Here is a 10616-nt window from a genome sequence, read left to right on the forward strand (position 1 = left end):
AATGAGTCACGAAGAATAAGTACCTGCAGTTTTCCATTTCAAGCACTCGTCTCTTTATTACCCTGAAACGAAACGGACTGTAGTTTCCAGAATAGGACCGATCAATAACGCTTTCAGCTGAGAATACTTTATTCCATTTCCAATGCACATTAACATGAAGTGACGACGTGGCATTGCACTAAATACTTGACGCGAAGAGTTTTTTTTGCTTCATTACAGAACAAAAATAACTTACGGAAGTTTTTAGCGCGCGCCCTGCATGGTTTTTATGACACTCCGCAGAGGACGCGTCTCATAAGGGGGGCGCGGGCTCTGCTCGGTGTCTCCGCCTAGTGGCACGTGGGCCAAGAGCAGTACACGAGATGCAAGGCGCACGCTGGCCAACAGGAGACCCGGGGACGCGCACAACTTCACTCAGGGGACGCGAGCGGGCTCCGCTGCTCCCTTGAATTCCATGTAGTCGCTGCCCATTTTAGACCTGTTCGCTGACTGTCCCGGGGAGGGCGGAGGAGGCACGCGTGGCTCCTCGAGCACCTACCACTGCTCCAGACAAGCAGAACGGGCCGCTGCGGGCACCGAAGGAAGTGCTTAGAGAGCGTGAGACCTTATGTGTTTTTTTAAATTATAAAAATAGCGTGGGAGGTGGGAAGCGCTGCTTCTAAAGTTAGACCAGTAGGATGCTCTCACCTTATGTATGGACTGGCAGCCGCCAAAATGCTCTTGAGCACCGGAAGCTCCTGTCTCTCCAGAACTAGGCAAGCTTCGCAGAATATTCTGAAAGTCAGTAAAGCAAAGCGCATTTAAAAAAAAAAAAAACAGCATTTGCAATGCAATAGGTCTCGCATTAGGAAAGTTTGAACTATTGGTCTTGTTAATGACAATTTTTTTATTTTTGTGTTGGTTTTGAAAATAGCTAAATTAATAGCTTTGTCATTTACAATGCCAATAGTTATAACTTTCACAAATGCGACACCTATAGCATTTGTAATGCAACATGTTTTTTATTTACGTGACTTAGATGTATTGATATTACAAATAACAATGGCTTTTAATTTTTTTTTAATAATTAATACTTAAATAAAAGTGATTGCAATTTATAATGCCAATAACTTAAACTTTTGTAAATAACTTTTGTGAAGATTATGTTCAGTGTATTTTATTGTGACGTAAATCCAAGAACAGAAGTGAAATATTAACATCTTTTTGTGATATTTGTAGTAAAGCTTGAAACATTGAGAGAACATATTTGAACCAGTTGTTGAATGGTTGCACAGATTGATGCTGTGTTGGCGACGAGTGATGCGGCGCTAGCGCATAGTGATGCCGCGCTAGCGCATAGTGATGCCGCGCTAACGCATAGTGATGCCGCGCTAGCGCATAGTGATGCCGCGCTAGCGCATAGTGATGCCGCGCTAGCGCATAGTGATGCCGCGCTAGCGCATAGTGATGCCGTGGAGGCCCCGAGAGATGCCGTGGAGGCCCCGAGAGATGCCGTGGAGGCCCCGAGAGATGCCGTGGAGGCCCCGAGAGATGCCGTGGAGGCCCCGAGAGATGCCGTGGAGGCCCCGAGAGATGCCGTGGAGGCCCCGAGTGATGCCGTGGAGGCCCCGAGTGATGCCGTGGAGGCCCCGAGTGATGCCGTGGAGGCCCCGAGTGATGCCGTGGAGGCCCCGAGTGATGCCGTGGAGGCCCCGAGTGATGCCGTGGAGGCCCCGAGTGATGCCGTGGAGGCCCCGAGTGATGCCGTGGAGGCCCCGAGTGATGCCGTGGAGGCCCCGAGTGATGCCGTGGAGGCCCCGAGTGATGCCGTGGAGGCCCCGAGTGATGCCGTGGAGGCCCCGAGTGATGCCGTGGAGGCCCCGAGTGATGCCGTGGAGGTCCCGAGTGATGCCGTGGAGGTCCCGAGTGATGCCGTGGAGGTCCCGAGTGATGCCGTGGAGGTCCCGAGTGATGCCGTGGAGGCCCTGAGTGATGCTGTGGTGGCGCAGAATGCTGCTGGGGTAGCGCATAGTGCTGCTGTGGTGGGGCTGAGTGGTGCTGTGGTGGGGCTGAGTGATGCTGTGGAGCAACAGAATACAAGTATCATTCTGATGGGGGGCGTGTGTGCGTGGGGCGGCGTGTGTGTGTGTTTGCGCGGGGCGGCGCGTGTGTGTGTTTGTGTGCGCGTGTGTGTGTATGAGTCTGTCTGTGTATGCGCGTGCCTTCGGTTGGCCTGAGTAACGCTTTGTGTGTGCGCGCGAAGCACGTCCACAGACCCTAAGCAGCTCGTGCACCGGTCTGTCTCCCTTGGGAGGCAAAACAACAACAGTAGGTCTCGCTGGCGACAGCGCTTTCGCGCTGCAACGCCAGGCGAGACCTAAAAATGGGTTTTGTGTAAAGTTGCACCGACCCTGTTTTGCCTCTACGTCAACGGGGTTATCCCTCATCTCAATGGGGTGGACAACTCCGATGCTCCCAAGCTAGCAGGATCCCGAGTACCGGCGATCATGTTCGCCGACGATACTTTACTGTTATCAAAGTCTATGATGGGTATCCAGCGTGTACTCGATGGTTTTGTGGGTTTTTGTGGGGAACACGGTCTAGAAATCAACACCTTAAAGACCAAATTGATGGTGTTTAATCCCCCCCCCCCCAAAATTCCGCTCCACCCCTAGTATTGGACAAAGCAGACTGGAAAGGGTGAGAACCTTTGAGTACCTAGGAATTATCCTAAATGAGAGAATGACCTGGTGTACCCATCAAGAGAAAGCACTTCTCAAATTGACTCAGTACTCGGGCGGCATCATGAAGCTCCTGTGTAATAAGTCATCTATCCGGCCCGTTGGCCCACCTCTGCAGATCTATAGGGCACAGGCAAGGGGGGCTGCCATGTACGGTTGTGAGCTTTGGGGCCATGCAGCCTCTCAGGATTTGCTGAAAGAGGAGAACAAGTTTATTCGGAGGATTGTAGCCCTTCCTCCTAGTACCCCCCTTGTCCCCCTAAGGATGGATCTTGGGATGCGACCCCTTGACGAAGAACTGGCGTTTCGACCGCTAGCATACTGGCGCAGGATATGGTCAGTCCCGGAACTGATCAGCTATAGACAAGGTCTCCAGGAGGTGCTTGCAATGCCTAACGCGGGGGAAATCAAATGGCTGAAATTTATTAAAACTGAGCTGGAGGGTCTGGGTCTTCTGAAACTGTGGTTCGACCCTCTATCCACCTGTCCACTCTTTTCCAAAAAGCTATTGGCAAACGTATATCATGATAGCAAATTATTGGCATTGCACCGTCACCAAAATTATGGGCCACTAACAGAGACATTTCTACGGACTAAGGACATTTATATCTTTGAGCCAGTGTTAGACAACCTATATCCCTCCTTGCTTAGGAAACTACCTACAATGGAGACATGGGTCTCTCCCACTCCGTGTATTTACAAGCAAGTGGGGTGAACATGCAAATAGTGTATGTCCAGCATGTAAACTGGCTGATGAGTCTGAGCTTCATGTAATCTTTTTTTGCCCAGTATATCATGTGATACTTAAGAAATGGATTATCCCTTTATGCAGAAACCTGAGATTTGCTGAGTGTCTGGCCGCTTTTAGAGTCCTTAAAACAGACCTGTCGAACCACATTGTATTCACAGTAGCTAAGTACTTAGGTGCCGTGTGGTTTTTGAGGAGAAAATGTATCAAGGCCGTTTAGCGATTAAAATACATAATAATGTGAAGAATTTTTTTGTAATGGACTGAATGTATCTGCTATTTTTAAATATTTTAATTGTTGTATGGAATGTCAATGTCTTTTATGGTGAAATATTTTACCGAAATAAAGAATTATAAAGTAAAGTAAAGTCTTAATTTGTAAGGCTGTAAATCATCCTAGCCAAGATAGCTGGAATTACTGCCATTAAAAAAGGTTGTTTCACATGTCGATAGAGAAGGTGGTAATTAATAGACATCATTTCAATACCCGTTGTGGCGATTTGCAGGCCAAAACAAGGTATGGATGTCTACCCATGTGATCATGAATTTGGCCAGAAGATTTAAGAACTAGAGTAGAATGAGAGACTTAAAATGTGTGACTTCTGTAGGTTAATTTAAACCCAGAGATCCTCTCAAAGTGTTTCATCAAGGCACGCAGAAGTGGATAGGGCCCGTGAACGCCATTATCACACTGTCAACATATACGCTGAAATGTTTCCTCACTGAATTCCATCTCAGAGATACCTGGGTTATCCCCAACATGTTGCCCCAAAGGCAGCATTTAAAGGGTAAAGAGGAGAGGCAATAGCGGACACCTCTGATGACTTCCTTTCTATAAGGGAAAGGATTAGAGCAGGGCCATTCAACTCCAATCCACTTAGGGGAGCTATATCTGCATAATATCCATTGTTAAAACTTGTGAAAGTGTGCAGGGTTTTCCGCTCTAGATTTGGGCTGTGTCTACAAAATAGCAAATGTAGAAGAAAAAAAAAAAAAGCTTATTGTATGGTGTCAAATAGCAAACATCGCTGGACACCTTGAGCCATCCAAAATATACACTGTCATGCCTTTTCTCAACAGCAGCAAGTGGCTCAATGAACCAATATCATCTGTGAAATGGTGGTGTCATATAAAAGCAGTAAAAAGTATAGAACAGTTCCCATTATCTAAATGAACTAGTTAAGTAATGTACTAATCCAGTGGTTCCCAAACTTTTTTGACCTATGGCTCCCTTGACCTAATTGGCAGTTGACCGTGGCTCCCCACCATTTGTTTACTGGTAAGCTGGTGGGGGGGGGGGGTGTAAGCCCAACCTCTGGAGTACTTCATGTTGTCTTCCTTAAATTAATTAGGATGCAATGAAGGTATTATAATCATATTTGCAACAAAATAAAAATATATCAGTTGTTTAATAAAAATTCATTAAGTGAGAAACGATACACAAGATTAATAGCCAAATATGTTTCCATGACTTAGCTCCAGAGGTTTCTGGCGTTATGTGAATGTACAAGTCACAGTGTGTTGTCATTACATATATTTAAGTAAGGACATTATATAACTTGTATCCACACCAGCACACCTAATATAAATATTGCATAATACTACTTCATAAAACTGCTCCTCTGTTTTTTGTGTATACCTAAATCTAGTGTTTGGTTACATATGCCTGGCTAAAGAACAGATTTCAGGTCTGCAGTCAATGGGTACGTTTTCTATATTATTTGTTTGCTGGCTGAAGAACAATTTCTTCAATGTGGAGTCCTTCCTCTTGTTCTGCGGTTCTGACTGTTAGTGACTTTGCTTTCAATTGGGCAGCATATTAAACCACAAAGCAAAGAGGAGGAAAGGGTGTCCCAGCCTTCCAACTCACAGTAATTTTCTGTGGTGTATTTGAAGTTAGTGCTGTGAGTCCAGTAGTTTAACTTTACTAATAGCGATCGGTGCGCTGGGTTAGAAAGTTCAGAGAAAAGGTATGACAGAGAGAGAGGCCTAGTCCTGGATACATAAATACTGACAAGAGCGTGTAAAATCTACTTCTATTCTAGTTAGTAAAAAAAAATAAGGTTGGGCGGAAGATCGGCATGGCATCCATTTATAATAGCAGTATCACCAGCATTTACGGCAGAACACTAAAAAGGTGGGCTCCACGGAGCTCGTTAAAAAATAAATCATAATTAGGGCCTTTGGGTTTATGCCGGGGCTTTAACATTCTAGATAGGGAATTTATGGTGGAAAACTAAACGGCGGGAACACGCACTGACTGGAATAAGCATGTACGAGTCGTCCTTATGCCGCAGTTTCTATCCTCAAGAATCGCAACCAATTAAAATCTCTCTGGGCTGTGTGAAAGCTACTGCTGCCAAGGACGGATCTAAACCCCTTTTCAGATCGTTAACACCCTGCCTGTTAGTCTTTTCTATTCATGATTATAGGGTTCTCGAGTCAATCAGGGTCAGGTGATGGTCACCCCAAATATGTCCCAACCGTGACCCGAGGGGAGCAGCTCCAAGGACACATCATTGCTTGTTGAACAAACACAGCCAGACAGTCTTCTCACTTACTTTTATTTCTTTCTTTACAAATGAAGCACTGATTCCATATAAAATTAAATGCAAGCCGGAAAAAACAGAAATGACATTTTCTGGAATTGGAGCTCCAAGGAAGTATTTTAAAAACGGGAGTTTAATAGTGTTCTCACACGGGAATCCCTCCCATGCCAGTTAAACAAACCAACTCCCAGCCCTAGCCTTACTTACCGGCTATTTTAGTAACTTTTGAAGAGGGTCCCACGAGGCACGGCAGAACACAGAGGGCAGCAATAACGCTCAACGCCACGGTAGGAGCTGCGCATGCTAGTAATGCGGAGTCTACTTCTTTGAAAGTACGTAAGCACTTAATGCAGCAGTGTGCTCCTGGGCCAAACCATGTTCCCGGATTCTGCAGGTGGCATTTTTAACTCCCCCATATGTTGCGCCGTATGTTGCTCTGCGGCTGGAATAAACTTCGTGTAGCATTTAGGCCTGGCCAGACGCAATCTTTCCCAAATCGTGCGCGGCGCCCCTGGCTCCTCATAACGGCGCACCCGGGCGCCGCGGCGCACAGTTTGGGAACCACTGTACTAATCCATTTCCTAGTAGGCAATTTGTTACGCAACAATTAATGTGTACTTTCCTTCTAGACCAAAACACTGCAGTCCTTATAATAAGGTTACACCTCTAAAAGGTGGGTGATCCTTTCCATGAACTGGTCGGAGCTTGAACATTATCCAACATTAGTTAAAAATGTGATAAAAGTACTAGATGTACGTTTTCTTAAAAGAAACAGTTACTCATAACCATCCACCTAAACATACAGCAGAGTGGTCCCTTGCTTCAATGGTGTCTACAACCAAGCACAACATGAGAGAAAATGGAACGTTAAAAATGGACTAAAGCAGGTGTCTCCAACAACTTGATCGTGAGCTACCAGTAGCTCCCAGACACCTTCAGAGTAGCCTTCAGCATTTAATTCATTTTTAAATAAGCACAGGGTAACATTGTTCTTTGAAAGTTAAGGGAAGGCTGTGTTATTTTTACATTATCAACAGGCTGCAGATAGCAGGGCCTGATAATGAGCAGTGCTCATTCAGATTTATGACACAGAACTGTGAGGGTCAAAAGGTGAAGAACTAAAGTACTGAGGTATTTAACACTTAAATAAAAGTCCTTGTCAACTCACTTTTGGCGCATGAGAACAAAATCAAGTTTCTGAATGCTTTTAAATGGGAGAAAATTACAAAGAAAAGTTCCTTAATGATTCAGTTAACTTCATTTTAGTTTTCTCCCATTTCAAAGTGTTGCATTTACAAACAGCTGGCCTCTTGCTCCCATGTGGCCAGTAGATAATATGCGATGTACATAACAGAAAAATACATGCATTTAAAGTGCAGAAAATGTTCCCTCTTTTGGCGATTTTTTCAGAACACTTCTGCACTTTTAATTTCTGCCATTTAAAAAAAGGTCTGTATGTTTGTGTTATACATGTAACATTGACACATACGGCAAAAGGTATGCCCTGTGCCACAAATACATACAATGCAGGTGCTCAGTCACCCATACATATATATTCATTCATAAGCACACGTTCATATATTCCCAAAGACCATGCTCTCACTGACACCCATGGCAGCCCTGTCATGGAGCCCCTAGGTCAAAGTATTTTGCTCAAACCACATTATCTAGCTCTATGGACATTAAGCTTAAAGTCAACAAAGGTAGGCGTGGGTTTTCTGGAAACAACGTGAGAGTTGTTTCGCCTTCAGTAGCTCACAATGATTTCCACTGATCTGGAGTAGCTCAGTACAGAAAAAGTTAGAGACCCTTTGATTAAAATAATCTGAGAAGCAGCGATATTCGAGTGCTAGGCAACGATTGATAAGGTAGACAGCAAATTATAAGGCTACACAAATATGCAGCATGGAAGGGGGGGTTGAAATTGAAGTGTGGGGGGCCCTCCTAAACAGCTAGCAGGGAATTTTGGGGGTAGAATCGAAGAATATAAGGAAGTATTAAGGTCTATTCAAGGAGCATCAGACTGCAGTACAATTGATTTGGACTTAATTTGGAGGTATCGTAAACTAAAACAAGCAATACTGTGTTGCAGGCGGAGTTATGGAGTATCTGATCATTTTAATCTGATTTGCAAAAGAAAAAAGATGACTTTTTCTGACGCACCAAAATATTACCCAGACAGTATCAAAAGGTCATACTGGACCAACTCCTCTGGCTGCTCAACATTAACTGCAAGGCCTGTGTATTATAAGGTCCAACAATGAGTTCACACATTTATTTGTTCAGCAGGTCACAATAATGTAAACTTCACAAAATAGATTGGCATGCTCTCCTATAGCCAATACCAGTGTAATTATATTTTTCTGCAGTTATGGGTTTGCTGCACTCGCCACATAATCGGTCTATGCAGATTTTAACAAAATATTCTGTTCCTAAGTCAAACAGAGCAAAAGTTATAAAACCCAAAAACAAGAGTTGCCACACAGAGGTAATGTTGCATATTAATGTGAATGCGCAAGTGTGACATTGACATGTGGCACCCTCGTGTTGCTATTATATAATGCATGTTTGCACATTGAAATGTCGAATTATGCTTCCTTGTAAAGCAGTACAACACATTTATTGTTCCTGTGAGGTTGTTTGAGGGAGCCTGGGATGGAATGCAGGAAGGAGATAGAGTCTGGGGAAGGACTGTTGGAATTCAATGACTGGATCGGAACTGTACAGGAAGGCCAATGAGGAGGATTAAACTCCTTTGCTCCGGAAGTTATTTGGCTCTGTGTGGACATGCAGATTGTATGTCTAGGTTGCCTTTACCTGGACATAGCCTGTTGGTACAGACATGGAAAAACGTGAAGTAGCTTTTACCTTGAATGATATTAACTTACTAAGCCAGGTGCACCCCGAGGTTCGGGAAACTGGAGGGATGAAATGACAAACGATTAGATGTATCAAATGGTTAGGTTCCTTAAGGATGGTTGGCCATATAAAAGTAAAGTCCCAGCTGACAAATTTTTTTTTAAGTGTATGAGGAAGTAATCGCTGAAAATGGGATTGTAGTAATAGGTGACAAATTCATACCCCCATTTGGATTAAGGAAAATTGTGATTAACAACGCCCACCAAGGACATATGGGGATTTCAAGCAGAAGGCGGATCAGAGCTAACTTTTTGTGGCCAGGCATAGAACCTTTTGCGGAACACGTAAGGATGTGTGGCAATTATGGCTCAAGCGCTAAATTTGCCACATCAGGTTCTTCAGACTCCTACCGGTTGAGTTGTCAGTGGGGCCATGGAGGAATCTACGGTTGGATACAATCGGATCATTGGGATTCGCCGACTATATCATAATTTTACATGTGCGTATTAAAACTCCTTTGGTCCAAGTTATTTGGCTCTGTATAATCATTGAATTCAGCGACATTATTCGCATTTCTTACAGGTAGGTGACAGTTCAGTTGCTGATTGCTGTATTTAAGTGTTAAACTGATAGTAAGGATATGAAATATTTACCTACACTGGGTTAACGTAGAAAAATGACTAAATTGGTATCAATGCTTAAAAACGTGTTGCATTATACTGCATAATTTAATGTTTTTCTTCTCGCATAATTAAATCAACCCTGCGTCCCTCATTATAATTACTATGAGGGTATATAGATTTGGCAAGGGGCAACTCTGGTGTCAAATGATGCTTCGCCCATCTAACAACTAAATAGAAAACATGCACACACAAAACATCCAACATATAATGTAGATTGAAGGGCCGTGGCTCTCTCTCCGTTTCACGGTGTTTCATCCCGAAGAAGGCACTGATCGGGTCTCTATTAAGACAGCTGCTGGCCTCCCCATCATTAGCCGCCATCTTCTCTGCGCCACTCACAAGGAGGGCTTGGCCCCTTCATTCACGAGCCAAGGAACCCAGAGCACCCCCAACCGCGCTCTGTTCCACCGGCCCCACACTGCCCAGCGCCGCAGCAGCCTATCCCGGTCCGCACCACTTCTTACCAGCATTAACGTAGTCGCCATTGCATCAACTTTCCTCCGAAGATGTTTTTTCCTCCGTCTGAAACTAACTCTCGCGAGACCCCAGGAAAAGTGGTAAAAACTACAAAGCGCATGCGCCCATACTTAAAACCTTCCTCGTGCACGTCTTGTCGCGAGATTTCGGTTGCCTACCGTCCCTCAGACTAAGCGTGTGCCTTACCGGAACTAGAAAGAACATTCGCGTAGGAGACATCGAAAAAGGACAAGCTTGATGTACGTAATGTTGTTAATGCGTGTCCGTCATCTTTAAATATTTATTTAATGCGATTTTAGATAGCGCGAACTTTACCCGAAGGTGTCCAAGCGCTTTACATTAGAACCAATTGCAAAACATAAGGATTTAGGATTACACGCGTTACATAAAAGATACAAACAGAAAAAATTGAAAATGTACAAGATGTAAAGTCACACAAGGAAGAGATACACACAGAAAGAAAAATTGCAAATGTACAAATAGTAAAGTCACTCAAGGAAGAGATACAAATGGATATACCATACATGCCAACATTTCAGGAGTGCAAAGTGGGAGATTTTGAAGGGTTACTGGCATGGTT

At 44.3% G+C, this 10616-nt stretch overlaps 1 protein-coding gene across 2 annotated transcripts in view; it reads right to left on the reverse strand.

The window, feature by feature from the left end:
- The window catches only part of PUF60 (poly(U) binding splicing factor 60), a 346754-nt gene extending 336576 nt beyond the window's left edge, over positions 1-10178 (reverse strand). Inside the window, exon 1 of one of the 2 annotated variants that reach the window (XM_086966385.1) lies at positions 10024-10178. In XM_086966385.1, the coding sequence (XP_086822511.1) occupies positions 10024-10044 (21 nt within the window). In that variant the 5' untranslated portion in view covers positions 10045-10178. The remainder of the gene's footprint in view (positions 1-10023) is intronic. The other variant, XM_086966384.1, reaches the window with a different exon arrangement.
- Between the last annotated feature and the right edge of the window lie 438 nt (positions 10179-10616).

The sequence above is a fragment of the Lissotriton vulgaris genome, chromosome 4_1 (assembly GCF_964263255.1).
Source record: "Lissotriton vulgaris chromosome 4_1, aLisVul1.2, whole genome shotgun sequence".
Lineage (NCBI taxonomy): Eukaryota > Metazoa > Chordata > Amphibia > Caudata > Salamandridae > Lissotriton > Lissotriton vulgaris.